The sequence below is a fragment of the Centruroides vittatus genome, unplaced genomic scaffold, assembly GCF_030686945.1.
Source record: "Centruroides vittatus isolate TY-2023 unplaced genomic scaffold, ASM3068694v2 scaffold_861, whole genome shotgun sequence".
NCBI lineage: Eukaryota > Metazoa > Arthropoda > Arachnida > Scorpiones > Buthidae > Centruroides > Centruroides vittatus.
This window is the reverse complement of record NW_027122718.1, coordinates 5,042,013-5,061,584: the sequence shown is the minus strand read 5'-3', so window position 1 is coordinate 5,061,584 and position 19,572 is coordinate 5,042,013. Positions and strand designations below refer to the sequence as shown.

General features: G+C 28.5%; 1 protein-coding gene across 1 annotated transcript in view; it reads right to left on the bottom strand.

Moving 5' to 3' along the window:
- The window catches only part of LOC136990173 (protein lifeguard 2-like), a 32,128-nt gene extending 13,236 nt beyond the window's left edge, over window positions 1–18,892 (bottom strand). Inside the window, exons 1-5 of the mRNA XM_067288539.1 lie at window positions 18,733–18,892; window positions 11,184–11,500; window positions 8,144–8,206; window positions 6,362–6,371; window positions 4,564–4,612 (exon numbers count right to left, since the gene is read on the bottom strand). Of these exons, the coding sequence (XP_067144640.1) occupies window positions 4,564–4,612; window positions 6,362–6,371; window positions 8,144–8,206; window positions 11,184–11,500; window positions 18,733–18,847 (554 nt within the window). The 5' untranslated portion in view covers window positions 18,848–18,892. The remainder of the gene's footprint in view (window positions 1–4,563; window positions 4,613–6,361; window positions 6,372–8,143; window positions 8,207–11,183; window positions 11,501–18,732) is intronic.
- Window positions 18,893–19,572: the final 680 nt, after the last annotated feature.

Here is a 19,572-nt window from a genome sequence, read left to right as displayed (position 1 = left end):
CATACTGTTATGGTCAGTGGTCAAGTAGACATAATTTGCATATCTGATGAATAGCAATAAATTCAAAAGTAATTTTTGTTTCTTACTGCCTGTGTGTATTTTTGACTGAAAGGTACTTGTAATGAGTGGTATATGTCCTGTACTTCTGTTGTTTCAGTATACTACAAACATGTAAACTTCTCCTATACAGGTATACCTCACCTTACGTTGGTAATTGGTTCCAGGAGAGGTGACATAAGTCGAAAAATGACGTAAGTTGAATTTACTTGTCACTAGGCTAAACCACAAATTACCATTCCCAGTTCTGTATTTTATTTATAAATGCATTTTTAATAATATATGGTTAATAAGAATCTATTTTAAGCTTACAAACAAATAAATTTTCTTTTTTAATATAGTTCAGAAAAAAAGTAATCTAAATTTACGAATACATGTACTGTACATACTTGTAAATGTACAGTACATGTTTACAATTTGGTGATGTTTACAGTACATTGCAGACTCTTTATTTGTGAATGTGGTTTCTCTAAGACATTATAAAACAAGATTATTTTTTAAGGTTAAATAACAAATACAGTTATTAAAATTATTTTGTGATAGTAGAAAATAAACTAATTTATATTAAATTTACCAATATTGAGTGGCGCTGACAACGACGCCAAACGGTAAATATTGGAACTACTGTGGAAAACGCCAATAATAAGCACTTAAAGACCACTAAATAAGACGACAACACAGAAACACAGATGTTTTCATGTTTCGTTTTCTAGGATTTATGACGATTATATTAACATTTACTGTAAAATTATATTAAAATATCTACATTTATGTGCTTTTAACGCTTTTCTAGTGATATTACGACTTCAATATTTGTGGTGGATGGATTTAAAGTCGAATAAACTGACTTAAACTTGATTTTTATTTTTCCATATACTTTTTTGACAAATGACATTATGTCGTTCTCGATTATACTCAAGGTATACCTGTATTGTGATCACTTCGCGTCCATTAAGTAAATAATCTACAACTAATCCTCCCTCTCTGAGGAGACATATGGTGGAGTTCATATTATGTGCCATTTAATTCCAGAGATATGATTAAAGGGGTACAAGAATAGAAACAAAAATGACATGTTCGAAAAATTGTAGGCATTGAGAAATTGCTATAATTTTTGTAATAATAATGCAATCATAGTAAAATTTGTGTACAGCATACACAAATTTTACTATGAAATCTTATAATTCCTGCATTGGTAGTGTGGTAGTGACAGAGAGGCCATACATACAGTAGCAAAAAAGATGACTACTTTTCTGTTCAGGAATGAGTGTAGATTGTTGCATGCTACAAAGTGTGGAAATCAGTGGTTGCAATGCAGAGCTGGTGACATATGGTGAAGGGATATCAGGCCGCAATCCATCCAGAAATAATCAAGAATTGCCATTTGAAGCTAATGACTACAGGTTCAGCTGTGGATGTACAAAGATGTGGCTACTTGTCCACATTATGATCCTCAGTCATTTGAAGAAGTTGGTGAATGGCACTAGTAACTACATTGAATTTTAAGGTATGCATCTGTATTTCTATTTAATAAGGTACATGTCAAATGATTTATCATCATCATTGCTTTAGAAATATAGTTATTATAGTGATTTCTCAATGCCTAGTTACTTTCCATCCACCCTGTATTTTCTAAAAAAATATTGTGATATCTTTATTACAGAAGAGATGACGTACAATCATCCCTATGATATATTGGTTCCAGAACCCTTGCAAGTTCCAAGATATATGGTTGCTTAAGTTCCTTATAAAAACATGGTATAGTATCCTACAATAACCAATCGACATTTCTATATGCTAGATTACTTATAATACCTAAAATGTAAATGGTATAAAAGTAATTATTGTACTAATTTGTTTAGAGAGTAATCACAAGAAAAAAGTTTGTACATGTTCAGTATAGATATAACTATCATAGCCTAACTACATGTACATTTACACACTTCTTTTGTTTACTAACCTGAAATAAATACATAAAATAAAACATACAATATAACCAAATTCAAGTTTTGCTTTTTAAAACTGATATTTTTTTTTTTGTTTTCTGAATATTTTTGATCTTCCTAATTTATGAAGAGTTGTCTGTATAAATGAAATTCCATCATAAATTTAGACATAAATGAAATAATTCACCATTGGAAGGAAGAAATAGGAATGTGTTGGGACCAATATAAAACAAACAACTCCAATGTATATATAAAATAAAATTAACCTATTTCAAATAGATTTTTTTTTGTTTTATATTAAAACTATCTCCTTTTCGAATTACTGGAGTTAATCCAACCAAAAACAAAACCTTTAAATAACAGTAACATAACTTTAACGAAAACTTCAAACTTTTTCGGCCTTTTCCAAGGCCTGCCTCGGGTTTTTTTTAACAAATCAAATTCCGAAATGGAATGCTAGTACGATATTTGAAAAATCAATTTTAATTGATGTTTTGATTATTATTAATTCATCTCAGACATTGTGTACATCTTAAAAATGTGTGTGTGTATATATAACATGGTCATACATTTATGATTTTTAGTCTATCTACCATATGAATTTGGTACACATTATGAGTTGTTTGAAATCTTAAAATTGATTTTTCAAATATTATCGTACTAGCATTCTATTTTTGTTTTATAAATAAAATAAAATGAATTAGTTAGCTACAATTTTTAAAAATATTCTAATATCTATTAAATTTGAATGTTTTTTTTTTCATTCTTATGAAAAACAGTATCAGATTCAAGAAAATATTAGAAAAACAAATCTTATGAGATCAAATAAAAACACGATAGATTTTCACACTTCAGAGGCCAGAAAAATACTTAAATGGCTGAACAATTTTAGATAAAAAAACATTAAACAACAAAATGAGGAAAATCAATTATGTCTTCAAACACAAAAAATTTTCAAATATAAAATTATTAATTTAGTTAAGCTCTCATCTTTATTTAAATAAGATCTTTCAATCTTTTCAAGAGAAATGATTCTAAAGGGAGACAATATAATCATAGAATAAAATAAATACTCAAGTATGATAAGAGTCATAAGATCTAGCAATCTTATGACTCTGCCTAATAATGACTAAGAAGAGAGATGATAAATAAATTACATCCCTAAAATTTTGTTCTAATTTATCCGCCTGTGGGCACTAAGAGGGCCTCTTTTAGTAAGCCCATTATGGGTTTGGCCAGGCCCACAATGGGGCGACTGGGTGGTGAGGGACGGGGCCCGACATATCCGAACGGACTACCCCCCGAAAAATTCCTGGGGATTTCTCGACCCTTTTGGATTCGAACCTGGGTCTCCCAGAGCAGTAGGCTGCCACCTTGACCGCTCTTCCATCAGGCCTCGCCTAATAATGACTAAGAAGAGATATGATAAATAAATTACATCCCTACAATTTTGTTCTAATTTATTTGAAAGATTAATTTTTAATTTTCAAGATTAAATTTACCTAAAAAGTTTTGTAATGAAATTGACACACAATTTTACTTAAAGGGCAATTCTAAGAAAGTTACTACTATAAAATTTTTTTATATGGATATACTGTATAAAGATTATTGTCAGATATTTTATAATGAATTTTGCTTTTTAAGTGAGACTATTTCAATGAATTGTGGAATGACATTTTTAACCAAACTTATTCATTTTCTTAGCTGAATAGCTCAAATTAGATTTGCCTTAATTTTATTAAATCTTGTTTTTCTTCCAATTTCATTAATTACTTATTCCTTGAATTAATTCAATGAACAAATAATAATAAATGAATGGACAGATTTAACTGATGCCCAGGTAGTGTAACTAGTAACACATCTGCATGCAGTGGCACACTCAAGATTTAATCTTGAGGTGAGCCAAGTTGAATGGATAAAAGTTTTTTTAATGCAAACTCAATAAAATTCCCACCTCATGTAACCGCTAATTCATAAGTAATATAGAAATAAAACACATGACAATATAAATAAACTTTAATTAGGAAAATGTTTTTGAAAATCTACTAGTGTTTCTTTTCCTTTTACTTCGGGGTGCCAAGGTCCCTTTGCCCACCCCCCAGGTGCATCACTGTCTGCATGGTAAGCAGGAGTTGCAGGTTTGAGTCCAACTCCATGATAATCTTATCTTCCAGAATATTCTAAACAAACTTATTTTTTATTATTAAATTTAACACGAGACGGCAGCTTAACCACCTACTTCTAATCCAAACTACTTGATACCTTGTTAATTGTACCTGATAAGAATCTGGTTGTATCATTTGAATATGTTAGTTCTTTTGCAGCTAAATTTCAACCAAAAAATTGATTGAAATCATATGGCATTAATACTGTATATTGAAACTGCTTATATCTTGTCATTGATTGTTACAATTAAATTATTGTATACACATGCTGAAAATGTTTGTTTACTAGAAATACATTTTCAAAAAGGGTTTTAAATTCTAATTGTTATTTGAATTACAGAATTTGATAATATTTATCATTTTAAAATTATCTTTAAAATGAAACTAATATATACTTAAGAATATACTTATAGAGATAAGTATGTCTTTGAACTACTTCCTTTACTTTAGGCCTACAAATATAAAATTGTAAAAAATATTACAAAATTTTATTCTGTAATAAAAACAGTTATATTTAATTTAAATATAATAATAAATATTTCATACAGCTATTTACAATGAACTATTTGAAATCTAGCCTTTCATGATTTACTACAGCAATTATTATATATTGTATGCATTTTAAGAAAATCAGTGGAGATGAGCACTAAAATCACTAAATATAAATTCAATACTTTGAATAAGGTATTAAAAACTCAAAACAAGTAAACAACAGACTTAATTCAAGTAATTTCACTTATGACATTGCAAACTTCTTTAAAAACAAAAAACAACAAAGCTTTTTTAAATTTTAACGAAACATTTTTACATAGATGGTAATAGCAGGAAAGTAATAAAAATTACTACATAAAAAATACATAAATAGGAATAAAAGTAAATAATAAAAACAGATGATAAAAAACGAGTTAAAGTACTGCACGTGTCTGCAGGGGCAGAGAATACTTGTAAAATATGTAGGCAGAAGTTATGAGGTGGTGGGTGGCCCGGCCTTGCCTAGTTTAACCAAAGTTACAAATTTGCAGCCAATATTCTGGAAAAGATAATGTGGAAGTGTTGACAGGCTGCAGATTTGTAAATAAGGAATTACTCCCAAAAAAAGTTTTATCATTGTCTCTAGTAGATAATTTCCAAAAATATTCCATTAAATTATATCATAAAAAATGTTTATTTTAAATATATTTTTCTGTCACATATTCCCTTTTTTACTCTCTCATTATCAAAAATGTAAAATCAACTGCATCTCTAAAAAGACAAAGAGATTTAATTATTTCATGAATAATATTGCAAATAATCAAGGTTCCAGTTTTGCAGACATGTAGATTAAAATAGCCAACAGACAATCCTTATTCAGACTATTAAATCATTGTCCTTCCTCTAATAACAGAAAAGTAGTAATTGATATTTTGCATATATATATCTTCATATTCTACTGTAAATTTAAACGTAGTATTTTTCTTATTACGCATTTAAAACAGTGGTTCTCAAATCATGTTCTGCAAACTTGCCACACGTGTTCTATGGAGGAAATAAGTCTCTATTGCAAATTTATTCCAATATACTACAATGCATTATTTTATTCATAGACAATTCCACGTTTACTGTTTTGTTCAATATAATAAAGACAATTAGTTTATTGCTTCACTGTTTCACAAAAATAGTAAAAATGGAACTACTTATTGATTTTTGAATATATTGATGCTAACGTTCCATGAAATAGAAAGCATATGAATGGTGTTCCATCACATCAAAAAAGTTGAGAACCACTGATTTAAAAGAGTCATTTACAACCTATAATGAAATTCAAAAACTTTCTGCTTAAAACTGACACCAAAAATAATTATGAAAAATATCTTTGAACAAATGTATATGCTTTAGCATTTTGCATTAGTTCAAAACTAGTTCAAAAGACTGAGAAAGAAATTTGAATATGGAAAAGGAAAATTCACAATTTTTTCATTGAACATATTAAAATCTGTGCAATGATAATAAATAAATCATATCTATTAACACAATTAACTTGTAACTTCTTAAATCTATTAACTATCTGAACATAAGCCATTTAAAAACTGAGCAAATATTTATTGTAACGTCATCACAATGCCAGGCTGCAATTTTTAAGCATATTTCTAATTTATTTAATTTAAAATATAATTATGCTCTCCACCTCAAATTAGTAGTCTTGCCCCTGTACACCATGTTTTTCCTGTTGGCAATAGAATCATGCAGTCATCTGTCTAATTCCTTTCAGGAGAAAATTTTTGAATTGAAATAACAAGACTTCCAGTTTGCATCAGAAGTTCTTATATAGTTTATGGGGCCTCCTGCCCCTAAGCTTTCCATATCTGGTCTCGACTTTCATCTATCTAACTCCATTCTTGAGATAAAGAAAGAACAGGCAGATGGACAACAATGAGAATTTATAGGGCTACGATTTTTTCAAATTGCAACAAAGAAAAAAAAATTTTTTTTTATAGCAATGTACAGTGAAAATTTGTAAATCATTCTCAATACTTAAATTACAGCATCCAAAAAATGTTATAATTTGCATGTTGTGGGTTTTAAAAATGAGTCGCCATAAATTACTAAAATATAATGTTAATGTAAATATTGAATTCCGTGAATAAATAGTCGTCATTAAAAAAAATAAATGGTATAATTTTCTGCTCTGATTATACATATTATCATATTGTAAAGATAATGTGACAAATGATAGCTAAATAAGAATTTTCTAGTTTAATTGCTTTATTCTTTCTGGTTACCCCTTTTCATTTTTTTCAGTTCTTTAAATAAAATAAAAACTCAAAATATGAAGAAAAGAACCATTTAAAAACAGTATTTGTCCGTAGATCAACATCAGTTCATGGAGATTAAAGTCTGAAATATATAAAGCTGGAACAGGAAAATCAGAAAATAACCACAGCTTTTTTATAGTTCTAGCAAAAGTTTAGTTTAATACAATACTAATATTTTGGGGCATCTTACTCTGCTTTCCTCAAATATTAGCAAAATGAACATTTAATAAATTTTTTAGAACAAACAAAAAATTTAAAAACTATTCTTTTTGCTAATATTTGAGAAAAGCAGTGTAAGATGTTCCAAATCATTAGTAGGTTATTATATAAAACTAAAATTTTGTTAGAACTGTAAAAAAAAAAAAAATATGGTTTTAAATCTAAAAATTATTCAAAATTTTGACAAAAATAGCGAGGTTGAGGCCAGAGTTTTAAATGCAAAAACATGTATGTCGGACGTTCAGCACCGCTTTCCTGTAAGCCTAGAAGTTTGACAATGGCGTTTGGAATGTCGAGCATGATTCCATTGACTTTCCAAACACCATTGTCAAACTTCTAGGCTTACAGGAAAGTGGTGCTGAACGTCCGACGTACACGTTTTCGAATTTAAAACTTTGGCCTCAACCTCGCTAATATATATTTTAAGATAAACAGATATTTTTATCACTAATGCTGAGTATAGTATGCAATTAGTTGCTGATCCTGTTTTGTGATAATTTTTTAAGTTCTAGGAATTAAGAAAAACCTTACTAAATCTTTGTACTTAATATTATATATATATATATATATATATATATAATATTAAGTACAAAGATTTAGTAAGTATATGTTGTTTTATTTACATATGTTTTTACTGGTCTGAATTTAATACCACCACATGAACAGACTTTGAGATAAAACCATCAAATTTTTTCAAAAATTGCATCTTAAAAGTACCCATTAAGAAGATAAGAAAAGATTATAAATGCCAAAATCTATTCCTTTGATAAAATCTTCATTAAATGTAAATGGTTTTATTTTCCAAATGCATAATCTCTTGAACAATCCAAAACTATATTCACTAATCATAAATTCTAAGATTGGTCAAGCTATTTATTCATAGATGTTATTGCAATATAATAGTTTAAGTTAAGTATAAATTAATTCTCTACTATAAATATAAAGAATAAATAAATACTTACACAAAAATGAATAAAGCAATCACAGCTGTAGTAAAGCCAAGTTGCAGCATAAGAATGGTATACACCTGTAGAATATTTAATATCTTTAATTCTTAAAAAATATCATATTTTACATAAAGTTCTCACCACAATTGACAATCTTAAAAGCTGATAAAATATTAGCGAAGCTATTACTAATTAAGCTAACTAATTACTAATAATAAAAATTATTACTACTTTGACTGCATTACAAAATAAAGCTATTTTCTAGAATAACTTTAGACAGATATGAATAATTTGATGTATGAGCCATTCACAGACCAAATCAATTAACTCAGTACATCCTTGAAATAATAGTTATTTTTACATTTTTTCACATAACTAAATTTATGTGTCATTAGATAAAAGCTATGCTTGTAATAATATATTCTATAATGTTTATTTAAATTTCAAACAAGAATGTGCATCATTTTTATCAATTTCTGTACTTTTTGCTTTGTGGAATTAATTGATTTGAAAATAAGCAACTCATATTGATATATGCTTTCTCTAACCTAACATTTATGGCAATCAAATTAGCATGTTTAAATAATTTGTGTAAAAGTAAAAGCAAATTTCTTGTAAAAAAAAAATAATAATAAGATATAGTCAAAAAGAGATATTTAGTATGTTATCAGAAAAAATCATAATCTGACAAAGTCAAAATAGTTCTGCTATGAAGTTCATAATACATGCCTAACAGAACATCATAACAACCATCCATCAACCAACTTAAGCAAGATCTGCTTATTTTTTTAAAGATGTCTGTTATTAATTTATTCTGCATTATTTTAAATTGCAGCATTTTCTTCTCTTACCATCAATTATTATTCATTAAATTTGTTTATTATTTACTGTTATTTAATTTACTTTCCATACTGTACTTAATGGAGTTCAATTTTCTGTTTATATTAAACTGAGTGCTTTTGAACTTTTTGTCCAACTTCAGAGCTTATTCCATTTGTTCTAAGTTCTTCTGTGAACACTGTTTTAGAATGTTTTCAAATTCTCTAACCAGCTTTCTTATTGTTACAACATGTCTATTGACATATGTTTAAAAAAAAAAAAAAGCATTTCATTTGAATTAGATTCAAAATTTAAACTTAAATTTATAACTACCATTTTATTTTCTTGTTTTTCTTTATTTACAATGTACTCTTCTTATTCATAATCCACTTCCATATCTTTCAAGTGGAATCATTAGCAAGTAAGTTGTGATGGTATGGAGTGTAAGGATTTAATTAATATTGTTTATGTAAATAATTATAACACAGATACAGTGCATATCACAAAATTATACAAACTTTAGTGATGGACTGCCAAAATTCTGGGAGCAGAATCCTTGCTAATATTAAAATAAAAATTTTTTGTAACAATTTAATTATAGAAATATTATTATTATATCACCAATATGCATCAAAGAATAAATGACACATTCGAATACAATTTTTAAAACGACTGACAGCATAATAGGAGACTTTTCTATTGCTGATAAACAGTCAATTTGATTTTCTTCTGAATTTTCATGCATAACTGTATTAAGATATTCTCAGTGAAAAATTTATAATTATATTCTTTCCTATAAAGTCTTCACATATAAACTTAAATAAGCATTTTAAATAATAAATATGATAATCACATACATACATATTTTATATGCATTTAAAACCAATTAAGACCATTGTTCTTTTAAAATGGACAGTTAAAAAAATTAAAATATTTCAACAGATATTACCCAATTAATTTGAATGATAAAACAACTTACTAAAGAGATAAATTTTCTAATAAACTTTAAAAAAAAAGGTGGTATAGTAATGATATGGTTAATATGTCCCAGCTGAAGATATTGAGCAAACAATAAATAAATAAAATAAAGAAATATTTTGTAAATCAATAATAATTATATATAGTTTGGGGAGAGGAAAAGTGAGACTATATATATCAAAGAGCTGCTTACTTTTCACCGTATATGAAGAATTTTTTTCTTTTTTTACTTTTTGCCACAGACACAAGATTTTGATGCTATGCCGCTAGCTATTAATGCTATTTACATTACTGAATTTAAAAAAAAAATTAGTTTTTAGTGCAGACATTAATAACTCAAAAATATGAATTATTGAATGTTATTCTGTTTGATCAGTAATTTTTTCACAGAATAGCTTTAATTCTATATTTCATGACATGTTTTAGGCATGCATATAACCTAAATGCATATGCATTGTAATACTAATAATGTTCTAAATTTAAACCTTATTGAATTATTTACATAATTCAGTTTCGTTGTTTTAATAATTAACTTTTGTAACTGTTAGATAACAAGTTTCTAAAACTTAGTTTTGGTTTTAGATGCAAAATATCTTAATACCGATAGAAGTCTTGATCTCGGACAAAAACATCTCAGTTTCATCTTGGTCTTGCAAAATAGTGTCTCATTAACAAGACTGGATTTACATATATATATATATATATATATTTCAAGAATTCTAGAGATACATACATTGTACTTACACCTTTATATATAGAAAGTGTACTTGGTGCTATTATCTAATCTCATCCAGAACCTGATGATTCTGGTCAACTCCCATGTCTAGAGTAAAAAGAGGGGCCTGGTAACAAGGCCTTCTAAGCCATGTACCTCAATAAACCCTTTTTGGAAAAGTGTGAATGGTTTTTTTTTTTATAAACCTGTATAACTGGCTGCATGTGAGAGTACAGGCCTGCATTGACACTCAAAGATGGTACATGGTATACTGATATGGTCTGAGTATTGTTGACATATGCTATACTTTAGAACTTGTGCATGTATTAGTATACTGTACATAGTCATTTCCAGTACCCAGCTTATTACCTGAAGATATGATCTTGAGTAAACTGAAACACATTCAGAGTATTGTAAATTTTTTTCATCAGTAGAATTTAATTTACAAGCAAGCCTTAAAAATTATTGAATATATGTTAATATTAAGTAAATTAGCTTGGAATTTGAAATATACATTATTTATTTAATTATATAATAAATAATACCTTTCTTATAAAAACACGTCTGATTGCTTTATCTGTAATTCCTTCCCATCCTTTTATTGGATCAGATTCATATCCATCAGTTTCAGGACCTAACACATAAGTTGGTGGTGGTTCATTATAGGGTTGATTAGTTTGTGAAAATTCTGATGAATATGGGTATGATTGTCCACCAGTTGGATAACTTGATCCAGCAGGATAGCCTGCTGTTGGTGGATATCCCGGTGCTGGTGGATATCCTGGTGCTGGTGGATATCCTGGTGCTGATGGATAGCCTGTTCCAGGTGGACCTGTTCCTGTTGTATAATTAGGTGCAAAACCTTCAAAAAAATTTTAATTTAATAATTACAAAATTACATGTAATAAATTATCAGTTTTAAATAAAAAAAAAATTATATTAAATATCAAGTAGATATTTTTACTTCTTTCTACAAACAATAGAATTAAAATACTTGAAATCATTGTCAATTTTAATCAAATTCCTATTAGTTATGGAATCAATTAATCCCAATGGATATTAGCATAAAAACACAGCAAAATAAAATTGTAGAATTTTAATAAAACATGAAAAGAAGATACTGGTTAACAACATAAAGTATTCTATTATTATCTGATTCTATTAAACCCTCCAATACTAAATGAATGAGGATCTTCGCCCCATCTACATTGCAAGCTTTACCCTAATCTCAGCATACATAATCTTATCAACTTCAGCACTCTACAGAAAAGATTACGAAACTAACAATTATGCACTATTATAAAAAAAAATACTGACAAGAGAATAAGTCATAAACAAAGAAAATTAATTAATATTTATGCTTTAAAGTTTGCCACTGTTTACATAATAGTTTAAAATTATATCAGAGTTGAATGTGTGATAATCTGACTTTTCCCATATTTCGATCGTCGATGTCGTCATACTTGCTCAGTGGTTGTCGTCATCTATTACCTGAGAGAATCTCTTACACTTTCTCGATAGCAAAAATGATGCATTCCCGTGACCTGCTGACCTCTTTGCCAGACGATATTGTACTGATATTGAAATTGGAGGCCGAAAGAAAAGTCAGCTGTCGCCAGTCCCTCAATAGTGAAAAATCGTTGCCAGACCTCTGTCTCACGCTCTGCAAGTCACCACCCTTTTCGGATACGTCTGCCCACAAACATCTACTGGATACTCGAACTGTTTCTCAATCCTAACCTTTCTTTCGTTCAACCAGAGCACCGCAGACCAAGACCCTTTACAAGATCCTCTATAAAGTATTTATCACCACACGAATCTTATGTAAACTCTATCTCTCGAGAACTGCGAAATTAGGCCTATCTAACCCTATTTTAGCTATTACACACACTATCGAGAATTTATGTATTGTAATATAATGAGTTTTTTTGTCCTTTACAAATAAACGTTGTTTTGTTAACATGGTCTCTGCATGAGTCACTTCCAGTGTGCTGTCTCTCACTCCATCCCGAATCTGATCACCTGTGGACGCTCGTGTGACCGAATCAACACACTGTCTCGGCTTCCATGTCAATCGAGACACAATGGTGTGTATCCTGATGAGGCACTAAAGAGGTGCCAACCCTCTGGTCACAAATGAAATTGAAAATACTTCATTTTCAGTATAATAGTTAGAGAAAGACCAAACTTTGTAGAAATACAACTAATATGATTAAAAATGTACTGAATAGTGCTATCAAATATGAAACTGTAATAAGCAAACATTATATCAAGACCAACCACTGCCGAATTATCGGGCTAGAAAATGGCTATAGTAATATTAATAATTTAAGATAATTTGGTACTAGAGCCATTTTCTAGCCCGATAATTCGGCAGTGGTTGGTCTTTATGTATAACGGGTTAGTTGTTGTTTATTTATAAAACATTATATCTCTAACTCTTGTGGAACTTTACTCCTGTTATGTTGTATTTTATTGATTGCAAAGAGATTCACTGAAATTATGATAGATTTCATAAACTTTTTGCAGATTTCTTTTGAAATATCTTTTTTAACTAATAAAAACTAAGCTAAAATTTTATTACAGTAGAATACATTTATAACAAACATTGTTAAAAAAAAAGTTTGAGTTCAATTAACCCATTTTCCTGAATGTAAAGTCAGCATATTTAATTATCTTATTTAATAATTTTTTTTAATTTGCCTATTAAAATATCTAAATAAACCTATACTATACTATTTTGTAAACATATTGTGCTACAACATATAATATAATTTTATTTATTTAAAAATGAGTAGGCCACATATTATTGTGTTTAAACAATGAAACTTCTTGGATTACTATGCATTTGTTAGTTTCCCTTTATTTGTAATTTTCACTGATGCAATAAATCTATTAATTATCAGTCCCAATAAGAGGAAAGAGATTGGGCAACTCAATGTTATTTTTATGACTTTGTGTTGTGTTAGGCCAGGAACACACATGCGTAAAATTCAGTGTAAAATCTAGCATAAAACAGAAAGTGTAAAAATTTTTCTGAAATTTCAGCTGAAACAGAACTGAAAAAAGAGTAGAGCGTGTGTCTACTTTTTACGCCGTAAAATTTTTACGCCAAAATTCCTCCAATAAAGAGAAATCTTTTCTGTGACATCAAAGTAAACATGTGATTTTTATTCTAACAATGGCAGCAATGAGGGTTAACCCTATAATTGTGATGGTCTCGAAAAAACGAAAAATAAATGAAATACAGGGGTTTATCGAATCCATTCGACCACATCAGTGTCATGTATACACTGTATTTAAACAACGTTTATGGATGGCTATAGGTGCAAAATTTCAAATAACAGGTAGGTCTAGTAGAATCGATATATAGGTATACCTCACCTTACGTCGGTAATTGGTTCCAGGAGAGGTGACGTAAGTTGAATTTACTTGTCTAAACTGAATTTACTAGGCTAAACCACAAATTACCATTCCCAGTTCTGTATTTTATTTATAAATGCATTTTTAATAATATATGGTTAATAAGAATCTATTTTAAGCTTACAAACAAATAAATTTTAGTTTTTAATATAGTAGAGAAAAAAGTAATCTAAATTTACGAATACATGTACAGTACGTACAGTACATACTTGTAAATGTACATGTTTACAATTTGGTGATGTTTAAAGTACATTGCAGACTCTTTATTTGTGAATGTGGTTTCTCTAAGACATTATAAAATAAGATGATTTTTTAAGGTTAAATAACAAATACAGTTATTAAAATTATTTTGTGATAGTAGAAAATAAACTAATTTACGTTAAATTTACCAATATCGAGTGGCGCTGACAACGACGCCAAACGGTAAATATTGGAACTACCGTGGAAAACGCCAATAATGAGCACTTAAAGACCGCTAAATAAGACGACAACACAGAAACACAGATGTTTTCATGTTTCGTTTTCTAGGATTTATGATGATTATATTAATATATACTGTAAATGTACATATTTTAATATGATTTTATGTGCTTTTAATGCTTTTCTAGTGATATTACAACTTCAATATTTGTGGCAGACGGGTGTAAAGTCGAATAAAATGACTTAATCTTGATTTTTATTTTTCCATATACTTTTTTGACAAATGACGTATAATCGAGAATGACGTAACTCAAGGTATACCTGTACAGGCCTAGTATTTACATCACACGTTCTTTATTTGAATTCAGAATACAAGTGTATTAATTTAAATTTTCTATATTATAGCAGAGGAAGTGGAGAAAAAATGGAAGGTACAAAGGGATAGATATATGAGAGGAAAAAAATTAATAAAATTAGCACTGTTAGTGGCAGTGGTGTTTCCTATTCGGCCAGAATTTTTACATATGTGTGTTCTGGCATAAAAGCGTAAAACAGAAACTGAACTGAAAGCTCATTTCTGATTCAGTTTTCTGCCACACAATTTTACACGTGTTCCTGGCCTTATGCATGAACCATCCCACCATCTGACAAAAATTACAAACATAAAAAGCAATACATCTTGTATAACTCAAGTAATACATTTAATTAACTCCTTAAACACTAAAATTTTTGTGTTTACTACGTATTTGTAGACTGAATAGTTTTTACCCTAAGGATATACTTTAGTGTGGACATATGGTTTAGTTTCTCCCCAGTTGTGGAACAGTTCAAATATATTATTGGGGGGTTTGCCATTTATGAAGTTTTGTAATATTTTCTTGATATTTTTGTTAATATTTATAAAATTAACATCATTTTAAATGTCATCTTTTGTATATAATGAGAAATGCTCATTCTTAGCTTTATATATAAAATAAATTATATATTAGTAACTTGTCTTCTAAAAATAGATAAATAATCCTTTCATTAAATATGATAAGTTTCAATAAAATGTTTCATAGATTATTTTAAAATATTGTAAAAAATATTAAAATATACATGAAAACAAATATAACATAATTAATGATATAAAGTAATTTACATTATAATAATAAATAATATATTATAAAATAAGATTAATATAAAAATGATAAATGAAAAGAAGTCAGAAAAAAGTGTAAATAACATTTCATTCAACAATACAATAATATTTAATTTATATAAAAACTATATAGTATATACAAAACAACAAAGATTTTATAAACATAACCAACTAACATTCAATATCACTCTTAAATGAAAATGAACTCAACCGAGCGGGAAGGGAGTAGACAAAACGTAAACAATTTGTAAAACGAAACCAGTAAAACAACTTTTTGTTTGGCTGACTTCATCTTGAACGGATTAAGCCGATTTATGCCGACTTCGTGTTTAAAGAGTTAAACTTGTTCTTGGTCTATTGTTCTCTTATAGTATGGAGGCACTTCAATCTAAACAAATGAGTTAACATATGCATATCATAGTTCAGACAGAATTTTCACTTCAAAATACAAAGTAGCTGTATTCGAACTAACTGAATTCCTTACCATATAAATCTCTATATCCCCAGCTGGGACAAAAGTACAGTTACGAACTAACGGGATTTTGAATTATCTGATTTCAAATAAATGAGGATTTCCTGTACAGTAAAAACTTATCTGGCTCATTCATACACAGTTAAACACCACAGTACACACAGAACTGTATTGAATTTCATAATAGTTTTTCATACCCTTTGAAGCAGTTTCTGTTAAAATGAAGATTTTGATGTAAGTTGATAAAATAAAAAGTAGACATACAGTATATAAGGAGTATGGAATCAAACCATCAATGTCATCAATAAAAAAAATTAAGACCAAATTTCAAAACTGAAAACTAATGTAGATTCATTGCTTTTGTGGTTCAAGAAATGAAGACATTCCAGTAAGTGGGACCATGCTACAAGAAATAGCCATTGAATTTTTGAAATTGTTTAATATTGAATTCAATTACATTTGCAGATGGGTCAATCATTTTAAGAAATGTCAATATTTTTATGAGAAAAAAAATCTCTGGTGAAACTAACAATGTTGATGAATCACAAATAAAAGATTAGATTAAAAGCAAAACTTAAAGAATATCTTTAATGCTACAAAAAGTCTTCAAATTACTGTCCAATAGAGAATTAAAATTTCACAGAGAGAAATGTATAGATGGTAGGTAAACTTTTGAAAAAGAGATTACAGTACTTGTTTGCACAAATAGGTATGGCAGCAAAAAAAAAAGAAAGTTATTGATTATTGGAAAAACCGTAAAGTTCTGAAAATGTAAAGACAATGGTCTGTTGGTTGAGTTACCAAACAGTTTAGATGACTTTTAAATTATTCAAAAAAATTTGAAGTTGTGGGATCTAGAACGAACAGTATGCAACAATTAAATATTCTTCTAAGTTTAAAAAAAAAAAGTTCTGGAATGTTTGATGTGGGTATATAAGTAAAGTAATAAGGGGAAAATTCATCAGATATTTCATTGGAAGTAAACACATCTGCAATGTCTGACAATACAAACATTTTACATTTCAAGATGAATCTCATTCAAGCAGTGATTCCATCATTGATGATAATGTTCTCCTGCAACTGAGACTATAGTTCACAGTTGACCATCAGAGAATTAGCACAACTTGAGCATTCCCATTCCAAAAATTGACAAAGTCCAAAAACACAACAGCACAGCAGTGTATAGGGAAAATATGATGTCAGAGAAACTAGCTAATCTGGACTGGAAGGCTCTGCTTCATCCACCTTACAGCTCAGACTACCACCAACTGACTACCTTCTATTTCATGCCCAGCCTGCAGAACCATAATGTCAATGTCCAGTTCAATGACAATATCCATGTGTAGAATGACAATTGAGACTTCCTTCAAAGAAAAACCCCAGTCATTCTATGCTCATGGAATTGAAAGTTTTCAGCAAAGGTGATGAGATGCGATTATCTACAAGACTAAACTATAATCATTGTTCAGTTAATTGTCAATAAAATTTTTTTTAAAATTATCTAAATTTTACCTTTACAACCTGATATTTTTCATTCTCCAAGGATGTAACACTCAAACAGAAATGATTCCTTACTATAACTTACATTTATCACTAAAATTTTTATAAATGATCTTAATGTTTTCAAATTTATGTTTTATTAGTTTTAATATTTTATTTAGGTTTCTTTTTTTTATTAATTTAGTAAAGATAAAATAGATCTTTTAAAATCATTAAAGGTATAAAATTGTTCTACTTCTTTAAACAAATTTAAGTATAATAAAATTTAATTAATAGGGTATCAATTAATTTACTTAGGAAAGGTGAACAGCAAAATTTTTTCAAGTGTTATTTGGGTTTATATTAATATTATCTTATATAATTATTTTTTAATTATTAAACACACAATTTTGTGTAATATATATAATAAAAGTATTAATTTGCTTCAAATAAAACTTTGCTAACATCAAAAACTAAAAGAATATTTAATAAAAAATTCTTATATCACTTCTAAAAGAAATTTTGCTTCTATGTAAGAAAATAAACTATTTTTGTACATTAACAAAAATTTAATAACTTTAAAATGAACATATTTAATTTTCACAAGCACTTCCCACAGCTAATTAAAAAAATGATGCATATATAACAAGATAAATAAATTATATGAGATGGATATATTATAATCCTGGATATATGAGACTAATTATTTCTATACAAACACCATAATTAAAAAGTTTATAAGGCTACCCAATTGGCCTGGGAATACTAATAAGTTTGTTGCAAGATCAATCAATTATAGGCAATGCATAATGTCTCCCAAATGTATTTGAAATTACATGTCAATTTGTCATATTTGAAACTTCAAATACACACACACACCATACCAAATTTGCAATCCTATTGATTATGAATTTTCACCTAAATGTGAAAGATTCAAATTAGCTGTCAAACGTGCTTGTGAAAATTTTATTTATATTGCTTCCACTTCCTTTTGTTAAATTTAAAAATAATTAATGAAAATATAATCTAAAATATTCTCAATCTCTCAACTGAAATGACTGGAATTATCCCACCTTCTCTCTAATTTATCACAGAAGAATATTTTAATATGAATGTAATAAATATTGATTTTAAGTAAATTCCATTACAAAAATATTACCAGTTGGAGGTGCAGTTTCCATTTGAAATCCAGGTGGTGGAGGTTGTGTTCCAGGATATGCTTTAGGATATGGTGTTCCTTGAGGATAGGTACCATATTCATTTTGCGGTTGCATGTTGACTATCACCTTAAAAGACTGTCTCCCTTGTAATATAGAAAAAAAATTATATAAATATATATTTAAAGAACTTAAAGCATTTTATTGATAAATTAATAATATTTTAAATGCAATTAATATAAGAAAAGAATAAATCTTAAATATTCATTTTCAATATAATAAAGGGTACGTTCGTTAAGTCAAACGAGTTAAACGAGAATGACGTCATCGTTATTCTTGTTTCGTTAGACTTTTCGAACGATTCGTTATAACTAAATGGCTGTTTCTAAAATCGAAGATATGAATGTTGCTAGTGCAGCCTTATCCAAAATATTTTTCTTAGGTTGCTTCAGATGGACAGTTATTTCAATCATTTCACCTTTTAATTCACAATTTAAACACTCAAGTAGATCTAGAAACATCGATATCGTCGGGCGCCATTTTCTTAACGAAGTAAACTAACTCTTTCCTTCGTGAGCTTCGTTAGAGTTTCGTTCGATACGTCATCACCGCAGAGCATGCGCACTGAGCGAGACTACTACTTTTCGAACAATTCGTTACTAACGCGTTTAACTCGTTTGACTTAACGAACGTACCCGAAATCTCAATAGCTAAAACTTGAAAAGTATCATGCTACAAAACAAATACATCATTCTTTAAATTAAAATCCATACTGTCCAAAGAGGAAGATGAACCTTTGGTAAAGGTGCAAGACTAAGGATAGAAATCTGATGATAAAGGAA